This window comes from Artemia franciscana, chromosome 17 (genome assembly GCF_032884065.1).
Source record: "Artemia franciscana chromosome 17, ASM3288406v1, whole genome shotgun sequence".
NCBI lineage: Eukaryota > Metazoa > Arthropoda > Branchiopoda > Anostraca > Artemiidae > Artemia > Artemia franciscana.
Genome location: NC_088879.1, coordinates 1,600,279 through 1,626,568, shown reverse-complemented (window position 1 = coordinate 1,626,568; position 26,290 = coordinate 1,600,279). Strand labels below are relative to the sequence as shown.

General features: G+C 34.8%; 2 protein-coding genes across 4 annotated transcripts in view; one reads left to right on the top strand and one right to left on the bottom strand.

Annotated features, from left to right (window-relative positions):
* Window positions 1-26,290, bottom strand: part of LOC136037674 (methionine synthase reductase-like) — a gene marked incomplete at its 3' end in the record, with an annotated part of 463,030 nt that overhangs the window by 244,025 nt on the left and 192,715 nt on the right.
* Window positions 1-26,290, top strand: part of LOC136037672 (myosin-6-like) — a 205,736-nt gene that overhangs the window by 169,807 nt on the left and 9,639 nt on the right. The window contains exons 1-2 of one of the 3 annotated variants that reach the window (XM_065720410.1): window positions 4,700-4,848; window positions 5,063-5,205. In XM_065720410.1, coding sequence (XP_065576482.1) covers window positions 4,777-4,848; window positions 5,063-5,205 — 215 coding nt within the window. In that variant the 5' untranslated portion in view covers window positions 4,700-4,776. Of the gene's footprint in view, window positions 1-4,690; window positions 4,849-5,062; window positions 5,206-26,290 lie in introns of those variants that run through there. The other 2 variants (XM_065720409.1, XM_065720412.1) reach the window with 2 other exon arrangements.

The following is a 26,290-nucleotide window of genomic DNA, read 5'->3' as shown; positions in this document are numbered from 1 at the left end:
GAATCAGATACATTTAAAATGCGAACAATAGAATTGTGTACTATACCTAATCGTTTAAGGTGAACAGCGAATGTATTTGGCTAAGCCAAACAACATTATAACAAGTAAGGATAGAATAGTGAAAAGTACAACAGTCTTTTAACATGTTGGGAAAAAATGATTCATTTCTTCTAATAATTCCAATAATTTATGCAACCTTTGAAGTGATACATCGAATAAGATCTCAAAAACTGAAATCGTCCAAATTATCATCAATATATTGTACTGATTTCCTTCACGGCACAATAAAGTGAAAACTTTAAGCTCTTTAATCCAAGGATAATAATTTCTTGGACGGACGAAAACTATAAACGCTGTATTACTGTAATTGAGTTTCAATTTGTTGAGGCATAACCACTTTCCAATCTTGGCCATGTTCATCTGATAGCCTCTGAACCCGCTCTTGTTCAGACCTTCCTGCCACTGTATATGATGGGTCACAGCGAATAATATTCGATTCTTCACTCGTTTAGTGGTTTTTGATTCACTTCAAATCTTTGATACAAGTTATAAATCAAATTAGAAATATCATTAATTTATATAGATAAAAGAATCGAGTCGAGGGGATATCCTTGGGGAACCCCACAAGTAGTTGCAAAATCATAAGACTGCGTACCATTTACTTTGTAAAACAAGTGTCTGTTACTCAAATATGAAGATATTAAATTCATGATACTACCTGTCACTCCGCAATTCTCCAATTTCTTCAATATAATTCTTTGGTGAAATGAGAAAAAAGCTTTCAAATTGTTTAAAAATACTGTAGCGATCTTCATCCTGCTATATAAAGCACCATTAACCAAAGTTGTCAAAATTGCAATGTGTGTTCAATTGAATAATTCTTTCTGAAGCCTGATCACTGTAAAAATTATCTTGTCCTCAAAATACTGGTCGGTTCGCACATAAATCAATTTTTCAAAAATTCTAGAAAATATAGGTAGAAGAGATACCAGTCTGAAAATTACTGTAATCATCTCGGTCACTACCTTTATACAATGGCACATTCCTCGCTCTTTTAAAAATATCTGAAAACTTTCCATCTTTGAAACAACCATTTACCATTTCCACAAACATGGGTAAAATAGATGACAAAATTCCTTAACAACATTTTGAGATACCAAGTCAGATCCTGTGGCACACTTTTTCATCTCGTTCACACATTCCGTCACTTCGAGAGTGTTGATTTTCTGTGATAGGAAGCTTGTATCACTTGACGGAGGCAAATATTTCTCATATGTTCCTTCTTCAAAGCGTTTCTCAATCAAGGCTCTTATATTCATTCAAACTTTGAAAAATAACAGATCATTTCATTTGAAACTTGGTGAAGGTTAGTGTTAACAACAAACTGTGGCAATGGTAATTTTATGACCAATAACGTAAAGAATAATTATCCAAATTTTTACAGAGGAACCCTTAGCCTCTTCAAACTGCTTTGTAAAATAGCTGCTTTGCCTTTCTTAACAATTTGTTAAATGCAACATTGTAATTCTTATATATATGTGTATTTTGGCCCAAGTCATTGTTACGTAAAACACATTTTCTATATAATGCCTGTCTTTTTCAGTAGAATTAATTAGACTCTATGTTATCCAAGGCTTCCTGGGTTTTGTATCTTTTCTGTGTTTTGCTTTGTTACTTTTCTTCAGCATATTTTACTAAGAATATCAATGATTTTGCTGTACCATTCACTATATGTTTCACCAAAAGTGGTAAACTGGTTAAAAAAGGACCAATCAGACCTGCTCAAGATTTTCCTAAACTTCGAGACATAACCTTTCACAAAAACATCTGATTAAAACAATTACGATTAATTGAACCATAATGAGAAGCTATAATATCACAAAAAACAATAATCGAATAATGATGTGACACATCATTAATGATTACTTTTGGCTTACTATATGTCTTATTGATTAATAAATTATCAATTGAAGCAGCAGTGTTCTCCGTTACTCTCTTGCAAACATTTATAGTAGAAAAGAAACTGAAACTATACATTAAATCACAAAAACTACGGGAAGTTTTATCATTCTGTTGCAAACAGCCATCCTACTATGCTTGGAATCGCTTCTATTCTTCCTAAGAAAATTATAAGACTCAATATGTGATAGCTCTTCATTTTCGGCACTCAATAAAGTTTCAGTCAAACATCTAAATTATGCACAAAATAACAGAACTTGGATAAATAATCATAAAAACTATTCAGCCCTTCACGATTCAAATGAAAAACCACTAAATGATCTTGTCAATTCAAATCCGAAGCATTCATTAATTCGCAAACCAAAATATATTTTTACGGCTCAATTACACCTTGAATACTCTGAAGAGTCATCTCCTCCGAATCATCACGATAAAGTTGAATTTATTTCTTCATTATCATTCACAGAATTTCTGTCAAGCAGTTTAATTTTACCCTTAAGTTGTATCATAATCATTTTTGCCCTAACTAAATACCCTGAAGCCGTACCTGTATACCTCCTCATATTTTGTAAATAGTAATAACAACATTAATAAATATACTCATCCAGCAAAAGCTCTTGTTGACACAAAAGAAACAATACATTAAAAAATACACATTATTTGTTGTGGCAGAAGCTCCCAGATCTTTCTACTGGCCCTTTCTGAAGGAAACGAATACATAGAGATGGTGATATAGATCTCTTAATCCAAGTTTCAAAACCTGTTGTTTCACGAACATTATTTCGGATACTAAAATTTTTTTTTCAAACTTCTCGAACAGAGGGGGAGAATCATTAGTTAAAAGAAACATTCTGATTGCCCATGATAGTTTTACCACGAAGATTTTGAGCCTGTTTTAGAAATACAATTTTCAGCTACATGTTTCCCATAGTAACCTTTATCAGCTTTTTTTTCAGGCTGGACATCAGCCAACATGTAGTTGGGCGTTTCATGATACCCAAGGCCTGACGAAATTATTTTATCAGAAATCGCCTTAGTGTTTCCAGTATCATTTACTGTCCTGTTCCATACTAAAATGTTTTTTTTTGTTTCTAACTTTCCAGCTTCATCGTTGTATGCCTTAGGATGGATAACTGTGATTTCAAAAAGAATTTTCGTAAACTAACAATGAGAAATGGCTGCTCAAATCCTTGTTTTTACCTCAAGGCTAGGATCTTTATGCTTAATACTTTCCACCTCCCAATTCAATTCCAATATGGATTATTCGATCTTAGAAATTATTTGCTCTAGTCCTTAAGACTTAAAACTAGTCCTTAAAATTAATATTTTGCTCATTTAACGTAGCTGATCTATTATTAGCAGTCTGTAAAACTAGATTCAAACTATCAGCTAGCAATTTCAGTAAGATTTCTTCCATAGGACTGGATGTAAGAAAAGACTTGTCAGATTGGTCCTTCCTCCTTTTTTCTCCCATTATACAAAATAGTAATTGACTCCAAGAAAAATGCACCGTAGCCTACCTCATAAAACTCCGTTAATTACTCACTTGGGGAAAATTTGCAATAGGCTAAGCCATTACTTGACCAATTCAAACAGCTATTTCACATGCAAAATAGGAAGCAAATTAGAGAGATATTACCTTGTTACAGCCTTTGTTATTTATAGTTGTGCCGGCCTTCGCCTGTTTCTTTCTAAAAAAAAAAACACCCGCTTCACACCAATCCTTTTGACAAGACAAATCCCGCCAAAATTATCCCAATTTATCTTGATTCTATTTTAATGCATTCCACCACCTGTAAATCTTGTTATCTGATCCTTTTTTGTCAAATCTTTGTGATATTTATACCGGTTTAAGATGCCGCCTGAATGAATGCTATTTCACAACTGCTTTACTTTACTCTTTGATCGTTTTTCAAATCATACTGGAAAATACACCTTCCTCCTCCATGGTATATTTCTCTATTACCCTTGACAACTTTTTACTGTGTTAATAGTATCCCATTTAAAATTCATCTCCACGATAAAATTCTCTTCGAACAGTTCTTAGTTAAAAATTTTCTTCGCTTTAATTTAAAAAAATCTGTTGTTTGTTTAACTTCTCATCGTGCTGCAAGTAATATAAGGAATCTCATCATCTCCAGAGAAGATTTTCTCTGCGAAATTCTTCAATAAATCTTAAGTTCATCTGTTGAAAAGTCCCCTGACAAAAACTACTTCTGCAGATAATCCACCTTCCCCCGAAGTGAAAATAACACAATTTGATCGATGCTCACAATTCCCTTGACAAATCCTAGGGAATGTTTTCTCTGCATGTAAAACTGAACAACCAACGACAAAACTTCTCCCGTCGTTTCCAAACTTTTCTTCCCCATGAAAAGTTCTTATCGTGGAAAATCTCTCCACACAAAAAATTCTTCTTGGAAAATATCCGCATATCTCCTGATAAAAATTCTATACTCAAACAGTGATCAAGTTCCATAACTTAAAGTATTTTCCCAAATGTTTTTGAGGTGTAATGATATGTCCAGATTCATAGTTATTGGACCTTTGAAAATGCTGAACCAAAATTGCTATCTCAAAATTTTAGTCGAATATCCTTGTGGACAAAAGTGGTTTGGGGGATGGCTAGTTCCCATAAAATAGTCGATTACTAGAACATGGTGCTCTAATTTTTTTCACATGAGTTCTCTTACTTCTAGGACTATTAGTTTGATAAAATTGCCAACGATTGCCTGGTTTTGAAGATCAGATAAATTTCCTCGGGCTCATGGCTTTTAATGTGTTATATTAAACTTACTAGATACTGTATGTTTAACTATGCAACAGCTGATGACAAGTCATTGGGACTATTCAACCTTGTTTTCCCATGGGAGCCCTACACTGGAACATGTAAATACATTATAGCAATTTGGTTCTATTCGGGCTAGTTGTGTAAATTGATAGGGTAAAAGTGAAATTTTCTTATGATAAATCATCTATTTTGCATATATATAAATATAATTTTCTTAAGAGTAGTAAAAATTTTAAACCAAGAAAACAAACTTATATTATTCATAATGCTATGATTAATTTTAGGTAGTTTATTGTTGTGTTTATATTTCAGGCTCCGAAATGCGAACATTCTTTTTGCAAACTTTGTATAATGCAGTGGTTGAACACAAATAATTCGTGTCCACTTGACCGAAAAAAATTAACCGTAAATAATTTGAAGCCTGTGTCAAGGATTTTGCGATCTTTACTTTTGAGGTATTTGGTTTTTTCTTTTATGTAGGACATGAGAGCTCATTTGAATTTAAAACAAAAACCATGGACATATACCATCAATCAGAGCTTTATTTTATTATTTATTTTTTTTTAGAGATGCTTAAAGTATGGAGAAACAGTTTAATTTGTGATATAAAACCTGAAGTTTTGAGCAATTTGACAAAACCTAGATAATGGATTGGATCGTAGATAAATTTAAAAGGAACTGAAAATTTCAATTAAGAAAATTATTGCTAAGAGCTGGAATAACTTTTATTTTGTTTCATGCTTTGATTAATTTTAAAACTTTTTCCACAACATTAGCTTTTCAAAGAAATTTAAAGAGCTCCATTAACTCAGAAATTAGTGGAAATAGAGTCAAATAATCTTGAAAACGTAACAATTTTTTTTCAAGTTCAAGTTTTTTATTTCAACATTCACAAATAGATAAATAAAATACAACACTTTCTCGCTGGAGAAAACCTATGAGGGTTTGTATTGGTTCGAAAGTCTAGATATTTACATATATACTTACCTATAAGAACAAATCCAATCTCTCTTACTCAGTAATACACAACTCCCCCTCACCCCTTTCAATCCTCCCAACCCCACCTTACCCTCCTGCCCACCCTTACCTCCCAAACCAACCCTTCTTCACCTAATTACCCTACCACCCATAGTAAAATTCAACATTTATAAACATTTATCCCCCAAAAATAATCTTTTAATTTCTTTTTAAACTGAGGTACGTGTTCTGCCGCCCTAATGCCCAGTACTAGCTCATTCCATACACTTGGACCGAGTTGTTTCATTGAGAATGAAGACTGGGTACCCTGACGTAAATCCACAACGATATCACTACTATGCCTTGTTCCATAATTATGCAGATCACTATTTGTTTGGTAAAAACTCTGAAACACTTCCGGGACTAGGCCATTCATACACTGAAACACAAATACAGCCACCTGGTATTCTCTTATCTGACCAACATTAAGGAGCCTCAGCGACGTAAAGCAAACACAGGTGTCATGCACATCCTGGACATATCTACCTATTTTTCTAACTGCTTTATTTTGTAGAATTTGCACTCTTCTATAGTTGGATAAGAAGTTTCTGCTCCATTGGAGGCAGCCGTAGGAGATATATGGATAAACCAACAAATAACTTATAGGTACAAGTATCCTCTGTGGGAGAAAGTACTGCAAACACCGAAGTATGCCAGCCCCACGGGAAATTTTTGATGAAATAGCGTCACTGTGACATCTCCATAACAGGTGGTAATCCAGATAAAAACCGAGATAGCGGAGATGATCAACTTACTGAATGGGTTTACCACGTAAAGTTACGAGTGCATACCCATCTAGCGGTGTACCAACTCTGCAGAACGTCATTAAAATGTCTTTTGCACATTTACACAAAGTAGACTTAATGAGGTAAAAACCTCTAGCCTTTCCAGTGCAAGATTTGCTTTTCTCACCAGCTCCTCCACAAACTAGGTAAACACAGTTAAAATGGTATCATCAGCAAACGAGGTAGGACACACATCTTTCAGGTAAAACGCATTAGATCAACATAGATAGGGTAAAGAAGCGGACCCAACACTGAACCTAGTGGTATTCCACACATCACTCGAAATGCTGCTGAGCTCACATCACTCAAGACTACTTTAAGAGATCTTCCTGTGAGATAGCTTTCAAACCATTTCAGGCACTTTCCTCCGACACCTAACGACTCCAATCGACTTAGTAACGTTTGAAAATCAACTGTATCGAATGCTTTACGAATATCAATAAATATAGACAATGGTGTTTCACCTCTATCTATAACACTATTCACCGATTCCACGAGATGCTGTAGAGCATTTGTCGTCGAGTGCCCTTTGCAAAATTCAAATTGGATCTCACTCAGTAAAATATTAGCCTGTAGGAAGCCATATAGACGATTATGAACCACTTTTTCTAGTAGTTTAGAAAACAATGGAAGAATATGGTTTCCAATTCTCAATTTCCTTTTTGGGGTCACGTTTATGATGTGGTATCACTTTAGTAACTTTTAGCTGATCAGGAAAACTGCCCTTTTCAAGTGACAGATTAATGATGAAGAGCAGGCACGGTAGTATATAATAGATTATTGATTTAAACGCTCAAAGAAATAAACCGTCAACTGCAGCAGAATTTGATTTAAGATATTTAACTATTTTAAGTAGTTCATCACGTGTACACGAATCAAACACTAATTCAAAAGTGTCACCTCTATTATTACATATGATATGCTCTTGAACCTGTTGACATCTATTTTTTACACTATTTTGCACTTCACAACCAATAATAGAAGAAAAAACTTCCGAACCTATTTAAAATTTCACTCTCATCTTCACGGGCTTAACGCTCAAGTTGCACTTCATCCCCCCCATTATCAGCATTCCCACCAATCACATCTTTAATCAGTTTCCAGGTTTCTTTCATATTTCCTTAACTATTTGAAAACTTTAAACCATAATATTCAGCCATAGCTTTGCGACGTGATTTGTTCACGAAATTACGTTGCTTTTTAAACAATTGCAACGAAGCATCACTTTTATCATCTAGATATTCTTGATAAAGCTCAATCCTTCACTTCTTCTCTTCCATTATTTCACTTGTTATCCATGGCTTTCGGGCTTCCTGTTTCTTCAATTTCATTACCTTAATGGGACACGCAGTATCATAAATAGGTAAAATAATAGTCATTAGATTATCAAGTGCTCTCGTAGTTGATTCTTTTTCAGAAAATAAAGGTGTCCAATCGACGACACTAACTTCCTCCGCAAACTTTTGAAGACTCTGTTTTTTCATCAACCTTTTCTTTATTTTCTTTTTATTGGGTCTACCTAACTGACACTTCAAAACACCAACCAAAGGAAGATGGTCATAACCAGGAAAAGTCACAACATCAGCATAACGAAGTTTCAAATCAGCAGAACGAAAGAAAATGTTATCTATTAAGGTTGAACTCAATCCAGTTATTTTCGTAGGTACACTCACAAGCGGGTATAGATCATTCGATATCAGAAAACTTAAAAAATCAACATTATTACTAGATAAATTCAACTGGTTAAACTTAAAATCACCCATAACAATATGACTTGCTCCAGACGGTACTTTTGATATCAGCTGACTCATTCCTCCCACGGAATCATCCAAGTGAGCATGGGCGGCTTTTACACCATGCTAATTGTATTCTTTTTCCCACCAAATTCAATTTCAATTGAAAAAGCTTCAACCTTACCTTCCTTCCATATACTAAGCTCATCCCTTTTCTGACAATTTAACCCATTCTTTACAAGGAAACCAAAACCATTACGACCCATCAATACTTGGTTCTTGATACGAAGATCATAACCTGAAAATTAATACAGAGAGATTGATTGGTTTGAGCTAAGAAATGTTTCACATAACCTATGATATCAAAAGAAGAAGAAAATTGATAGACTAATTCTAAAATATCTAGGTAACTTGTAGTTGCGTGGACGTTACAAAAACATAGTCGCAGACTCCTTTCATTTATATATTGATTATATGATGGCCGAATATAATCACATTCCCTCATAGGCTTTAGCTCAACACTTGTTATACCATCATCACCAACAATACCTCTCGATAAATAACCCTGAAGACTATAACGATCTTGATCAGACGTCACTATTTTTCACATAAAAAAAGTAAAATTTCAGCATTAACAGGAAAAAAAATACACTTAAAAAAAACAGAGGAAGACGAGTAAACAGGAATGACAGATAAATCATGGGGATAAAAAATGATGAAAATGAATCTAAATAATAAATTAAACATAAATATGTTTAAAAAATGCGAAAGAGAATACCATTAAAAAATAATAATACAAAAGAAATAAAGCAGAATGGAAGAAAAACAATTTTAAGACGCATAAATCAAAAATAATATATAAGGTCATCAATAGACCAGATCCACCTAATCGGAGCAGTATGGGTTTCACGCACAAAAATACGGCCTTGATCGCACCACACACAACGAATTACAAACTTATCTCTTGAAGCGTTCAGAAGATCACGCTTTCAATTAGTAAGATTCATGGCAACAAACAATCCCGAGCCAATAAACTACTTCTTTGCTTTAAATACATGACGGACCATTTCTTTTGATCCAAACTGAACGAGGACAGGGGCAACTTTATCTGGTCTTTGTGCAATATTTGAAAAAACACTAAATCGCTTAACACTAACTATGTCTGAAACTGCAATATTAGTTAGGTCCATCTTTACAAACAATACGTGTTTTATAGCATCACCAACACTTTGTGAAGAAATCTGTTTGACATCGTTAAGTAGCAGGGAATCATTTCTCCCTTCCTGCTCTATGTCATCTAGTTTCAGCTCAAGCTTATTTAGACGGTTTTGTAATAATTCAATCATATGCATACAGGTTTTCAGGTGTTTTTTGATTAATTCAAATTTGGGCTGATACTCAATGTGTACTGCATCATAAATTTCAGAAACCATCGTTCCAACCGGAAAATTAGCATGAATATTAGCTGTAGTTTGGGATGACAAATCTTTAAGCTTTTCATCAATTTTTTGATTTCTTAAGCTAAATTTTGCTTTTTAGCCGCAAGTTGAACAAAAAATTAACAACAACTACGATAAATGGGTCCTTCTAAATGAGAGATCTTTATTAGTGTTCATTCCGCTTTTGAATTATAATGAATATGCGAAGTCAAGATAAGCCTTTGTAAATAAGCACATTCAAATCAATAATCAATTATATTTACGAAGTCTGACTCTTAGGAACATTAAATAAAAAAAAAATAATTTTTTTAGCTGAAAGTAAGGAGCGACATTAAAACTTAAAACGAACAGAAATTACTCCGTATATGAAATGGGCTGTCCCCTCCGCAATCCATCGCTCTTTACGCTAAAGCTTTTAATTGTTTGAAAAAGTAAAATTGTGGCAAAGAGTCAAACTTCAGCGTAAAGAGCGAGGGATTGCGGAGGGGACAACCCATTTCATATACGGAGTAATTTCTGTTCGTTTTAAGTTTTAATGTCGCTCCTTACTTTCAGCTAAAAAAATTATTTTTTTTTTATTTAATTTCTGAACGTTTTTGAATTAATGCATGTTTGGTTTTGGCTCTCCGCACATAAATTATTAAAATGAAACTTGTATATTAATTCTTTTTTTGGCTAAATGGCTTTCTCTTAGTTTTGATCAGACGATTTTGAGAAATAAGGGGTGGAGAGGGAGGCCTAGTTGCCCTCCAATTTTTCGGTTGCTTAAAAGGGCAACTAGAACTTTTTATTTTTAATGAACGTTTTTATTAGTAAAAAATACACGTAACTTAAGAATTAACTTACGTAACAAACTTTCATACCTTATATTTTTATTATGTATACGAGGGGGTTTGTACCCTCGTTAATACCTCGCTCTTTACACTAAATCGTAAGTTTTGTCCCAATTCTTTAAGAATGACCCCTGAATCAGAAAGGCCGTAGAATAAATAGTTGAAATTATTAAAAATACTTTAGCATAAAGAGCAAGGTATTTATCTCCTCCTAAATAATTCGCTCTTTATGCTAAAGTATTTTTAGAACCCCTCATATGCGTAATTATCTCTGTTCGTTTTAATTTTCAATGCTACTTCTTCCTTTCATTTGAAAAAACGTTTTCATGTTTATTTTTCATTGTTTTCTTATAGTAATGCTAGAGAACCCTGCGCCCTTTTCATTGAATTCTTCTTCCCCCATGACAGATTCCTCCAAGGAAAGATCCTCCAACATAGCCCCCTCTTCTCATCCCCACCCCCAAACAAAATAAAATCCCCCTGAAAACGTCTGTACACTTCCCAATAACCATTACTATATGTAAACACTGGTCAAAGTTTGTAACTTGCAGCCCCTCCTCCAGGGATTGTGGGGGAGTAAGTCATCCCCAAAGACATAGTTATTATGGTTTTCGACTATACTGAACAAAATGGCTATCTCAAAATTTTGATCCGTTGACTTTGGGAAAAACTGAGCGTGGGAGGGGGCCTAGATGCCCTCCAATTTTTTGGCCACTTAAAAAGGGCACTAGAACTTTTCATTTCCGTTAGAATGAGCCCTCTTGCGACATTCTAGGACCACTTGGTCCATACGATGACCCCTGGGAAAAAAAAAAAAAAAAAAAAAACAAATAAACACGCACCCGTGATTTGTCTTCTGGCAAAAAATACAAAATTCCACATTTTTGTAGATAGAAGCTTGAAACTTCTATAGTAGGGTTCTCTGATACGCTGAATCTGATGGTGTCATTTTCTTTAAGATTCTACGACTTTTAGGGGGTGTTTCTCCCTATTTTCTTAAATAAGGCAATTTTTCTCAGGCTCGTAACATTTGATGGGTAAGACTAAATTTGATGAAACTTATATATTTAAAATCAGCATTAAAATGCGATTCTTTTGATGTAGCTATTGATATCAAAATTCAATTTTTTAGAGTTTTGGTTACTATTGAGCCGGGTCGCTCCTTACTACAGTTCGTTACCACGAACTGTTTGATAAAAATAAAAATTTTATTGCACATATCTTCAAATCTACATTTCTAGTTGACTATAACAAATATTTTTAAACTTGCCTGTATTTGAAATTACTACCGAGTACTTAGCTGTTATTAAGCGATTATATCACAGGGGTTAATATTTTGACACCTAACAGCGAAAGCAAAACCGGGGTAATATATTCTTGTTATTTTTAAACTGCAGCAAAGATTTTTGAATAGTGGAATTTTTTCTTAAAATGTTTTCCTATTTTAATGAGATATGACCTTATAAATATCCAATGCAATGGATCTCTGACATGTCTATTGCCCTGAACCATTTTTAAGTTTTGTGGATTTGCACTTGCGAGTTATAACAGAAACTTTGCCTTCTAGGCTGTGGAGCTATCGGACTCTGATTATTTTCGATTATCCCAGATCAAAAGGGCTTAGAGATTTTAGAGTAGTCATTATTTAACTACAGTGGGATGGCTAGGCCTGCCGAGGTTAAACTTTTAGGTGGTTATGGTGGGAGAAAGGAGAACGGAAAATACGAGTGTCTAATAGAGTTCAATGTTGTTTTAACACATTGCTTTCACTGTTTAATCAAGGGTTTTCGCAATAAATATCGAGGTGTGGCCTTCTCTTCAATCCTATTTGGTACTTTAACAAAAGATATTCCCAAAAATAAAGGAAAAATGGGGAGTAAATCCCCACTCGTATATAGATTTAACATACTGTCATGGAATATTTGAGCATTCACTTGCCCTTCCATACCTTCGTAGTCATACACACACACAAGGCAATCCTCTGCCATTCCCCTTTATGCTTCATTTTCTAGTGAGGTACTTTCCATCTAAGTCTCGTTGCTTTTTGGGATATGTTAACTCTTTTTATAAGAATCTAAATTTACCTATATTTTAAGCTTGATATATCATTTTTGTGTTGTTGATATTATATAAGTGAATACACTGAGGTAAAATTGAAAGCTGTTGCCAGAAATACAAAATATGTTCTCCCACCCACTATTATTTCTGGTAATTGTTATTTCTTGGTTTGAATCAATTTCATTGTAATTTTTGTTAGTTTTGGTTTTCAGTGATTCATAAACGGTAATTTTTATTAGATTTAGCTTCAGATTTCTTTATGTCTATTTTTCTCGGTAATAGTATTGCTAAAACTACTGCTACTACTACTACTACTACTACTACTACTACTACTACTACTACTACTACTGCTGCTGCTACTGCCACTAATACAACAACTACTACTACTACTACACTACTACCACTACTACTACAACTACTATTACTACCCCTGCTACTCTTACTAAGACTATTACTACTACTACTAATACTACTACTACTACTACTACTACTACTACTACTACTACTACTACTACTACTACTACTACTACTACTACTACTGTTACTACTACTAATACTACTACTACTACTACTATTACAATTTTTGCGCTGTTTGTTACGGGATTTAGATTTTTAGATTTTATATGAAAAAAGAGGCCCATGCCTTAAGTCCCTTTGAAAAGTTTTTTTACTAATTTGATTTACAAGGCGAATTTTCAATGCATAATTAATGATGTCGGTCACACAAAAACATTTCGTTGAGCATGTGGATGACTTAAAGCATATTATTGGAAATCTTCATAAAGAGAATTCAGCTCTGACACAAGAGAATTATGACTTGAGAAATGCAATTATAGCGGTTAAAGATCAGTGTTTGAATACGGAAATGTACTTAAAACGTAAAAATCTGTTGATCCACAGAATTCCTATTAAGGATAGTGAGAATATTAAAGAGACAGTCCGTGACTTTTTATCAGCAATACTAGTGCAAAACTCGATGGATATAAAATTCAGGGAAATGGACAGAATTAGAAATAAGACCAAGCGCCCTTCCCGCTCGAACTCTCGCCCGTTTTGGACCCTAATTTTGTCTCTGTTCTGAATCTTAGGCATAAAGATAATATCATGACTTGTGCTGGTAGCCTAAAATGCACAGTAATGTCATACCATCTGAACTTGCAAAGCTTCGGAAAGAACTTTTGAGTACGGCTTACAAGCTTAGAAATTCCAAAGTAACCGTTGAGAAAGTATCTAAAACTAAAATCATGCAACAGGGTACTAAACTATGGCTAGAAGAAAATCTTCTAGCTCAAACTGGGTTAAGTTCAGTGATGCATGACTTGCCTTGGTTTTATCCGCAGTTATTAGTAAGGGTACTCCTGATGAGTGACATAAACTATTGAGTATTTCAACCTTAGTAAAGTGAGAAGATGCAAATTTGGTGCAAATTTTCTTTTATCTATTTACTATATTATTTACTCCTTTCCTGCTTTCTTGTGTAATGTGTGTCTGTATGTTTTTTCATTTATTTCCTTATATTTCCATTTATCTCTTTCCATGATATTTACTCGGTTTTTACTTTTTTACTTGTAAATATTTTTCCGTTCCAGAGCGAAAATTCCAAGTTCGTGCCTTCGCCTTATGAATTAAATAGAAAAAAACAAGTTTTTTTTTAATGAAAGTAAGGAGCAACATTTAAACTTAAAACGAACAGAAATTACTCCGTTTATGAAAGGGGCTTTTCCTCCTCAACTTCCCGCTCTTTAGCCTGAAGTTTGACTCTTTCTCTTAACTCTACTTTTTAAATCAGTAAGAAACTATAGCGCAAAGAGCGGGGCGTTGAAAAGGAAAAGCCCCTTTCGTATACGGAGTAATTTTTGTTTGTTTTAAGTTTTAATGTTGCTCCTTTCTTTCATTTAAAAAAAAAACTGCTTTTTTTCTATTTAATTTCTGGACCTTTTTGAATTAATGCATGTTTTGGTCTTGGCTCTCTGAACATAAATAATCAAAATGAAATTTGCATATTAATTAATTGCAGTTATCGGCTGACTTTGAGAAAAAAGGAGTGATGGAAGATGCCAATTTCCCTTCCCATTTAAACTTTAGTGACTTGAGCTTTAAGCTTTAGAACTTAAACCAAACTCTGAATCACAAAGGCAGTAGAATAAATAGCTGAAATTACTACAAATACTTTATCGTAAAAAGTGAGGTATAACGAGGAGGTAAACCCCTCATATGCGTAATAATTTTAGCTCGTTATAAGTTTTATTGCTGCTCCTTACTTCCAGTAGAAAAAATTTTCATATTTATTTTTTCATCCTTTTTTCAAATAATGCTGGAAAATACCGCGCCTCCTTCATTGAAATTCTCTTCCCCCATGGAAATATCCTCCCATGTAACCCTCCCCCCAACTCTCCCCCCTAAACCAAAAAAATCCCCCTCTAAACGTCGGTACACATCCCAGTAACCATTACTATATGTAAACACGGGTCAAAGTTTGTAACTTCCAGCCCATCCCACGGGGACTGCACTGGAGTAAGTTGTCCCTAAAGACATAGTTATTAGGTTACTCGACTATGGTGAATAAAATGGCTATCTCTGAATTTTGATCCGGTGACTTTCGGGAAAAAATGAGCGTGGGATGGGGTATAGGTGCCTTCCAATTTTTTGGTCACATAATGAGGGCATTAGAACTTTTCATTTCCATTAGAATGAGCTCTCTCGCGAAATTCTATGACCACTCAGTCAATACGATCACCCCTAGGGAAAAAAATTTAAAAAAAACAAAAAAACAAAAAAAAAAACAAATAAACACGCATCCGTGATCTGTCTTATGACAAAAAATGCGAAATTCCAAATTTTGTAGAATGGAGCTTGAAACTTCAAATGTAGGGTTCTGTGATACACTGAATCTAAAACAGCCCCATGGACTACAGCTCGAATTCTGAAGTCAATAAAGAGGAAACAGATCCTTTGGAAAGAGTATAGGAACAGAACAAGTGATGCTAGATTCCAAGATTCTGATATACACCAGCAAACATCGAAAAGCTTAAAGATGATTCATTCACTACGTCATGGGAGTTTACAATACCTGAGAGGGTGAGCTTTGAAAATTATAATAGGGTATTTGAGTTTTTATGAAAGAATAAAGGAGAAATTTATCCACCATTGCCGAACACCCCAACCAAGTCTTTCTAGGAGATCAAAACCCATAGCCCCATGGACTACAGCTGAAATTCTGAAGTCAATAAAGAGGAAACAGAACCTTTGAAAGAGTATAGGAACAGACCAAGTGATGCTAAATTAGAGGCTTTTAAACTATACCAGAAGATGCTTAAAACTCTGAATCGAAAATCTAAAATTACATATTTAACCCGGGGGTTTGCGGATTGCGGCAAAACTATTAAGAAAACTTGGGATGTAATTAAGGAAGCTAAGCAGCCATCGGCAAGTCCTCGAAAGCTCACTAAATCACTTGATGTTCAGAATCAGCGTTTTCTTGGATGAAGACCAAGAACGACATCAGAAGACTAAATTTTTTGCTGAGTTTGGGAAAACAACGGGGTTAGGTGTGGTTCCTTCTTGAAGTTCTAGATCTTGGGAGCAGTTCCTCGGTCTTTCTTGTGCAAAATCGATGGTTCTTGAGTCAGTTATGGAGCAGGAACTGATAATAATAATTTCGTCATTAAGAAATTCTTCATCTGGATTCAACCAAATTCCTGTCAAATTAATTAAACAGATTCTTCCCTCAATTACTACACCACTGTGCAATTTGAATAGCCAGTCATCCAAGCTCAGAATATTCCTTCAGCGTCTCAAGTTGACTCAAGTGATAGCAATATTTAAAGGAGGTGACCAGAAGGACCTGGGGAACTATAGGCCTATATCTCTTCTTTATTTTTTTTTCTAAAATATTTGAAAAGCCTATGCTAAAGCGTCTGCTGAGTTTCCTGGACGTGAAGAAGTTTTTTCATCGGTACAACTTTGATTTTTGGGAGAAGTACTTGACAGAACACGCATGTAATATGTTTCTTCATTTTGTACGACAGTCTTTAGACTTCGGCCTTATCCTTGCGGCAATATTCCTTGATGTGAAGAAAGCTTTTGACAGCCTTACACACGAAATACTTTTTAGCAAGTTGTTGCATCAGGGAGCTCGTGGAAAGGCTCTGTCGTGGTTTTCTTCATTCCTGACTGGCCGATCCATTGCTGTTGAAGCTTTTGATGAGCATGTTCCAGTTAAATATGGAATGCCAAAAGTCTCAGTTCTTAGGCCGTCCCTTTTCCTCATATATGTCAACTACCTCTATCGACTATTTAGCAGTCCAAGATCTGATTTCTATTGTTATTTGTGCCAAAAAGGAGATGCTATGGTTGAAGCATTGGATACGCCTGGTCAACATGAAGAACTATTTGCATTCGCCGACGAAAGCATCATTGCAGCCGATCCATTGTGCCATTGTGCCAGAAAGGAGATGCTGTGGTTGGAGCTTTGGATACGCCTGGTCAACATGAAGAAGTCTTTGTATTCGCCGACGACAGCACCCTGGGGGCTGCAGAACCTGATGAATTATTACTTATCCTCAAGCTACAATTAATAATATAAAACATATATTATGGGTTTGATGCAAATTTATTAGCTTTGAATGTAGAAAAAAAATCGTTTCTTCTTATATTCTCCCGCATAAGCAAAAGCACAGTGACAGAGCTTCAAACATCTAAGGGATCCATATCCCGCCCAGCTGACTGGTGTGCTCGATTCTTTTCGGTACTTCTGGATGACAATCTATTTTTCAAGTGGCATATTGAGTTAATGAGATTAAAGGTTTCTCAAGGCCTTAAAATTATTCGGAAGCTGAAACGAGTCTTTCCTTTCTCTATCCTTCGTCTATCATACTCCTCTCTTATTTACCCGTATTTATGTTACTGCTCGTCAGTCTGGATGTCTACATTTCCATCTGTACTGACACTTTTACATAATCTCCAACTAAAATCAGCAAAAGTCCATCAGTCTACCACCCATATTTCTGTTGAACTTATGAAGATTAAAGATATTCATACATTACGTATCCCTCTCATTACATTTCAGTATTTCCGTGGAGACCTTACATAAAGTTTTTCTGGGCTTTTTGAGATTGTTAGAAATGTCGTACTTATGAAATAGGAACCAGAATGATGTGCTAGTGTCATCCACCCTTGCAGTGTGCTCGGATTTTGGTCTGATAGTTGCTGTCGGACGGGCCTGGAATTCCATTTCGGTTGGGATTTGACGATCCTGTACCATAGACTCCTTCAAGGAACGGTTGAAGATTTTTTTAGTTAAAGAAAATAAATGATAATATTGATCACTTATTTATATTGTTTATTTATTTAAATTTAATTTATTTCATTAATTATTTAGATTGAATTTAATTATTTATATTATGGTGGTGTGAGTGATGGATCCTCGATGTATATTTTTTTTCTTTTTTTTTAAGTGGGTGGTGTGACCGGTTGTACTCGGGTGAGGATTGGTAAGTAGACTCAAAATATATTTTAAGTTTGAATGTATTTAGTAGTTATTTATATTTGTTTTGTTGTTGTTTCTTTCCCAAATAACGGACCATTGAGCCCTTTGGAATTATTTTTGTTTAAAATGGTTGATTATTGATAAAAGGAAATAAAAGGAACTTGAGCTTGAACTTAAACTACTATACCACTATACTACTACTACTATACCACTACTACTATTACTACTGCCACTATTACTACCACCACTACTACAACTACCACTGCTACTATTATGACTACTACTACTACCAGTATTAACACCACCACTACTACTAACACCACTACTACTGCTACCACTACTACTGCAACTACCTCTACTACTGCTATTACTGCTGCTGCTACTACTACTTCTACTACTACTACTACTACTACTATTACTACTACTACTACTATTACTACTACTACTGCTACTACTACTACTACTACTATTACTGCTACTAATATTACTACCACTAATACTACTACCATTATTATTATTGCCACTACTACTGCTACTACTATTACTACTGCCACTGCTACTACTGCCACTACTACTGTTACCACTACTACTATTACCATTACCACTTTCCCCCTATACTATTACCACTGTTACTACTATCTCCAATACTTATACCGCTGCTACTACTACCAGTACTACTACTACTACTAGTACTACTACTACTACTGCTACTATAACTGCTAAAACTGTTACTATTACTACTACTTCTACAACTACAACTTGACCGAGTTCAATCCCAATACTCTCAAAGATATGCTAAGTGAGCTGGTTGATCTCACTCCTAACTTCCCCCTCTTATACACACTGATGTTCAATTCGGACAGAGTTTAGGTGGTGGTAAGGTAGAGCCAAGTTCTTATGACACTCGATGTATTTATTCAAGCATAGAAAACGACGGCTTTAATAGCCTCTTCCTCCTTAAACAGCGCTTTCCAGAGGGTGTAATGTATATTTTAGTATCTCACATGAATAACCTTTATCTGATGTGGCAGATGTGGCATTTTTGTAGTTTTTAATTTTAGAGATCGCACCCTCACATGCATAACCTTTATTTGATATGGCAGATGTGGCATTTCTGTGATTTTTAATTTTAGAGATCGCACCCTCACATGTATAACCTTAATTTGATGTGGCAGATGTGGCATTTTTGTAGTTTATAATTTTAGAGATCAAATCACCGTCACTTTAGACAAGAAACTAAGCTATTCTACACAGAGTTTCTATAAAAATTCATATTTTGAATTTTTATAGAATATTTATAGAAACTTTTTCAAAAATCTATATCTAAAATCTATATTTAAAATCTATAGAATATTTTATATAATATTTTTATAGAATATTTATAAAAATTCAAAAATTCATAAAAATTCATATTACCTTTAAGATCAAACAGTTCGTGGTAACGAACTGTAGTAAGGAGCGACCCGGCTCAATAGTAACCAAAACTCTAAAAAATGGAATTTTGATACCAATACCTACATCAAAAGAATTGCATTTTAATGCTGATCTTAAATATATATAAGTTTCATCAAGTTTAGTCTTACCTATCAAAAGTTACGAGCCTGAGAAAATCTGCGTCATTTTAGAAAATAGGGGGAAACGCCCCCTAGGAGTCATAGAATCTTAACGAAAATCACACCATCAGATTATCAGACAACCCTACTGTAGAAGTTTCAAGCTTCTATCTACAAAAATGTGGAATTTTGTATTTTTTGCCAGAAGACAGATCACGGATGCGTGTTTATTTGAAAGTTGTTTTTTTCCCCAGGGGGGATGGTATCGACCCAGTTGTCCTAGAATGTTGAAAGAGGGCTCATTCTAACGGAAATGAAAAGTTCTAGTCCCCTTTTTAAGTGACCAAAAAAATTGGAGGGCACCTAGGCCCCCTCCAACGCTAATTATTTTACCAAAGTCAACGGATCAAAATTCTGAGATAGCCATTTTATTCAGCGTAGTCAAAAAACCTTTTAACTATGTCTTTGGGGACGAATTACACCCCCACAGTCCCCATGGGAGGGGCAACAAGTTACAAACTTTGACCAATGCTTACATATAGTAATGGTTATTGGGAAGTGTACAGGCGTTTTTAGGAGGATTTTTTGGTTGGGGGAGGGGTTGAGAAGAGAGGGATATGCTGGGGGAACTTTCCATCGATAATTTGTCATGGGGGAAGAAAATCTCCATGAAGAGAGCGCAGGATTTACTAGCATTATTTAAAAACACAAAGAAAAAATAAATATGAAAAAGTTCTTTCAGCTGGAAGTAAGGAACAGCATTAAAACTTAAAACAAACAGAAATTATTACCCATTTGAGGGGCTCACCTCCTCCTAATACCTCACTCTTTACGTTAAAGTATTTTTAGTAATTTCAACTATTTATTCTACGGCTTTTGTGATTCTGGGGTCATTCTTAATGAATTGGGACAAAATTTAAGCTTTAGTGTAAAGAGCGAGGATCTGACAAGGGGGCGAACCCCCTCATATATGTGATAAAAATATGAGAATACAAAAGTTCTTTACGTAAGCTAATTTATAAGTTAGGTAAATCTTTTACTAATAAAAATATTCGTAAAAAATTAGCAGTTCTAGTTGCCTTTTTAATTGACCAAAAAATCGGAGGGTAACTAAGCTTCCTCCCCCGCTGTTTTTTCCTCAAAATCATTCGATCAAAATTATGAGAAAGCCATTTAGCCAAAAAAAATGCAAATTTCGTTTTAATTATTCCTCTGAGGAGAGCCAAAATCAAAACATGCATTGATTCAAAAACGTTCAGAAATTAAATAAAAAAAACAATTTTTTTTAACTGAATTTAAGGAGCAACATTAAAACTTAAAACGAACGGAAATTACTTCGTATATGAAAGAGGCTGCTTCCTCATCAACGCCCCGCTCTTTACGCTACAGTTTTTTACTGTTTTAAAAAGAAGAATTGAGAGACAGAGTCAAACTTTAGCGTAAAGTGCGGGGCGTTGATGAGGAAGCAGCCTCTTTCATATACGAAGTAATTTCTGTTCGTTTTAAGTTTTAATGTCGCTCCTTACTTTCAGTTAAGAAACTTGTTTTTTTTATTGTACCGTGTAGGCTTGGATGACATCCTTATTGTGAGTTTGCTAAATCTAGACCTTGGGACCTTCAAGCAAACCATGGGATATAAAATCGATCCCTGTTATGGATCTAAGATATAATAGTTTATGTGGGTTCTGGTGCTTCGCTAGCTCCGGTAAATAAACTCGTCCCAGTTGTTAAAATCTAATCGAGAGCTAGTTTTTCATCAGTTTCCAAATCACTCAATAAAATGTAAGTTTTAATTTTTAACAGTTGTGAATAAGAGTCTCAATAACACTTGAAATTATCTTTTCTCTGGCTATTGAGGCTTACAAACATTATAAAAAATTCAAACATTAGTTTTTCGGAGATTTCTAAAATTGTGCTACCACCAGCAATGCTTTTATTCAAATAAAATTTCTTTTAGTTTCCTATGCAAAAAGACCATATGGAAGTCAATGATGATAATCGAGGTGATGTTTGGATGGGCGATTAATTCGAACACATTCTTTTGGGGCAGTTTGAACGTCACAACAGCTCCTATTGCACAAACTCTCACACATTTTACCAAAGACTCAATTTAAATGAGCTTAAATATTTCTTTTTCAACATTCAGTTTTGCTTCTAAGAATTTACTGATTAGCATTTACTAAGCATTACTGATACAATTGTCAAGTATATATATATATACATATATATATATATATATATATATATATATATATATATATATATATATATATATATATATATATATATATATATATATATATATATATATATATATATATATATATATATATATATATACATATATATATATATATATATATATATATATATATATATATATATATATATATATATATATATATATATATATATATATATATATCTCTATATCTATATCTATATATATATATATATATATATATATATATATATATATATATATATATATATATATATATATATATATATATATATATATATATATATATATATATATATATATATTATATATATATCCTAGTATTAAAGTAAACAATTTGTCAAAGTAAAAATAAGCAAGATCCGCAACTCAGAGCCATTCCAAGGAATAGGAGTGGAGGGTTGAATCTAATATCCTTCTATTTGCGCAGCAAAGTGAAGAATATTAAGGGGTCAGGATTAATGCTAAAGGGTGGTGGCTGGCTGTACACAACCTTCCTATGGTGACCCTGTTTTTACTAATCTTACTTCACAACTAAAAAACAATAAAACTTCAAACCCTTATTTCCTGTGTGATTTTTAGTTTTCTATAGTCTAAAACTTATTAAAAGAAAAAATATTTCAAAAAACAAAAATAACTTCCCACAAGAGATAACCATTCACACACAGTATATAAAGTTATTTATGTACTAATGCTAAGTTCAATGCTAGGGGATGGGCGGGGCTGGTTGTGCACAATCTTTTTGTAGCGGTTCTTTTTTCGCTAATCTTAAATTATTAAAAATAATTTATTAAAAATAATAATAACAAGAAATCAACAAACCTCACTGCCTTTAGAACCATTAGATTTCTATTGTCCAAAACTTAGTAAGAGAAATAAATAATTTAAAAACTAAAATAACTTTACACAAGAGATAGCTTCACAAACAGTATATAGAGCCATCTTCCTATTTATACTACAAATAGGAAGAAAGTAGGGGGTCAGATTAATTCTAGGGGATGGGCGGGACTGGCTCTATACATCCTTCGCGTGGTGGCCATTGTTTTCACAACTTCTACTCCAAAACTAAAAAGGCAAAAAAAAAAAATACCTTATTGACTTTAAAATAAGTCGAATATGAGGATATTACGGGGTCATATTTAATGCTTGGAGGTGTATCATTTGAGTCCCTTCCAAAGCATATATGACAAACCCTTCCTTTCAAACCCTATATACTCCCCCCAGTATAAGTTATAGTCCTTTTCTCGAGCTCAGGGGGGGGGGGGGGGTGCTGGTTGACCCATAAATTTCTGTTATCAGATCATTGAACTCTCTGGCTCCCTTATATACTCTAGGAATGCATTCCAAATTGTCGTGCCTATGTGTCTTGTGACAGGCCTTGATCACGTTGTATTCTTTACCTCATTAATCAGATCGTTTCCCTGTCGGGTAAAATACTGATGGTAAAACGAATTATGTTTAAAATAACTTTTAAAAACTTGAGGTCCTAAATTGTTCAAGCATTGAAAAACAAAAATGCCTATTTGCGTATTTCTAATTTGATCTACATTTAGTAAATTCAACTTTTTAAATATACTTAACGTACTATCAGTTCCTCGGTCATAATTTCCAATAATACAAACAGCTTTATTTTGCTGTACCTGTACTCTTCATAATTTGTGTAAAAATTACTTGCCCATATCATAACTCCATAATTAATATAAGACAATACTAACAAATGGTACAATGAAAGCATTACTTTAGTTGGAAAAAAAATTTAAGTTTACGCAGCATCCCAACACCTCTTGAAACTTTACATGAAATCACATTACTATGTTTTTTCTAGCTGAGTTTAATGTCCACTATACATCCCAGATATCGAGTTTCTCAAACTTCTGCTAGAGTAGCTCCATTATATATGATAGCTCCTGGAGAAGTGGTAGGCGCTGTTCCTATTCTAGTGAATGTCATAAAATTTGCTTTGGTCGTATTTAGTGCAAGCCGACTTAGAGAGACGTATGTTTGCAGTTCTTTTAATGCTTCATTAGCATTATCAGTAAGTTCATTGAGAGTCTTTCCTGTAACTGTAAGTGGAGTATCGTCTGCAAATGAAGTAATTTTGGCTTGTGGTATGTAAAACCGCATGCTATCACAATATATAAGGTACAATAGCGGACCCAAGACTGAACCCTGTGGAGCTCCACAAGTAATTGGATAAAATCTAGAAATCGAACAATCTAATATCACTCTTATCAAGAGCTAAGAGCTCATATGGCACTTTTGACGAGGCGAAAAGAGCTAAGAGCCAAGAGATCATATGGTATGAGCTCTAACAAAGTTCTGTGAATAAATAGATTGATTTAAATTGGAAAATAAGAGGCTTAATGCCAGTCAGGATTTAAAATAAGAGCTCTGAGTTACGACGTCCTTCTAAATATCAAAATTCATTAAGATCTGATCACCTACTCGTAAGTTATAAATACCAAAATTTTTTCTAATTTATCTTTTCCCTTTAGCCCCAGATGGTTGAATCTGGGAAAACGACTTTATCAAGTCAAATTTTGCAGCTCCCTGACGCGCCCACGCCTACCAATTTTAATTGTCCTAGCACGTCCAGAAGCACCAAACTCGCCAAATCACTGAAACCCTCCCCTCAACTCCCCCAGTGTGAGCGAATCCAATACGATTCTGTCAATCACGTATCAAGGACATTTGTTTATTCTATCCACCAAGCTTCATCCCGACTCCTCCACTCCAAGTAAAATTTCCAAAACTTCCCCCTCCAACTCCCCCCATTGTCAAAAGATCTAGTCGGGATTTGAAATAAGAGCTCTGAGACATGAATTCCTTCTAAAAATCAAGTTTCATTGAGATCCGATCATCTATTCGTAAGATAAAAATACCCCAATTTTCACGTTTTCCAAGAATTCCGGTTTCCCCCTCAACTCCCCCCAATGTCACAGGATCTGGTCGGAATTTGAAATTAGAGCTTTAAAGCACAAGATCCTTCTAAATATCAAATTTCATTAAGATCTGGTCACCCTTTCATAAGTTACAAATACCTGAATATTCAAAATTACCCCCCCCCCCCAATTCCACCAAAGAGAGCAGATCCAGTCCGGTTATGTCAGTCACGTATCTTAGACAGGTTTCTATTATTTCGATCCAGTTTTATCCTGATCTCGCCGCATTAAGTATTTTCTAAGATTTCCACACCCCCCCCCCAACTGCCACCCCCCCTCCAATTACGCTCGATCCGGTTGAGATTTAAAATAAAAGATCTGAGTTACGAGGTCCTTCTAAATATGAGGTTTCATGAAGATCCGATCACTCCTTCGTAAGTTAAAAATACGTCATTTTTCTTATTTTTCAGAATTAGCCCCCCCCCCTCCCCAATATAGTGGATCCGTTCTAATTATGTAAATCACATATGTAAGACTTTTGCTCTTATTTTTCCCACCAAGTTTCATCCCGATCCCTCCAATCTAAGCGTTTTCCATGATTTTAGGTTCCCCACCCCAAATTTCCCCCAATGTCACCAGATCCGGTCAGAATTATTAATAAGAGCTTTGAGACACGATATCCTTCTAAATATCAAATTTCATTGAGATCCGATCACCCGTTCGTAAGTTAAAAATACCTCATTTTTTCTAGTTTTTCAGAATTAGCCCCTCCCCCAACTACCCCAAAGAGAGCGAGTCCGTTCCCGTTTTGTCAATCGTGTATATAGGACTTGTGCTTAATATTCCCACCAAGATTCTCCCCGATCCCTCCACTCTAACTTTTTCCAAGTTTTAGGTTTCCCCCTCCCAACTCCCCCCACCAATGTGACCAGATCTGGTCGGGATTTCAAATAAGAGCTCTAAGACGCAATATCCTTTTTGTATCAAATTTCCTCAAGATCCGATCATCCGTTCGTAAGTTAAAACTACCTTATTTTTTAATTTTTCAGAATTACCCCCCCCCCCCACGCCACCCCAAAGAGAGCAGATCCGTTCCAGTAATCTCAATCATGTATCTAGGACTTGTGCTTATTTTCCCCACCAAGTTTCATCCCGATCCCCCCACTCTAAGTGTATTCCAAGGTTTTAGGTTTCCCCCTCCCATATCCCCCCAATTTCACCAGATATAGTCGGGATTTAAAATAACAACTCTGAAACACAATATCCTTCCAAACTTCAAATTTGATTAAGATCTGATCAATATTGAAAAATAGTACAATATTACTGTTTTTTCCAAATTAACCGGCCCCCACTCCCCCCCAGATGGCCAAATTTGGAAAATGATAATTTCTAATTCAAGCTGCTCCCCTCCCTAATACGCCTGCCAAATTTCATCGTCCTAGCTTACCTGCAAGTGCCTGAAGTAGCAAAACCGGGACAGACAGACCGACAGACAGACCGACAGAATTGG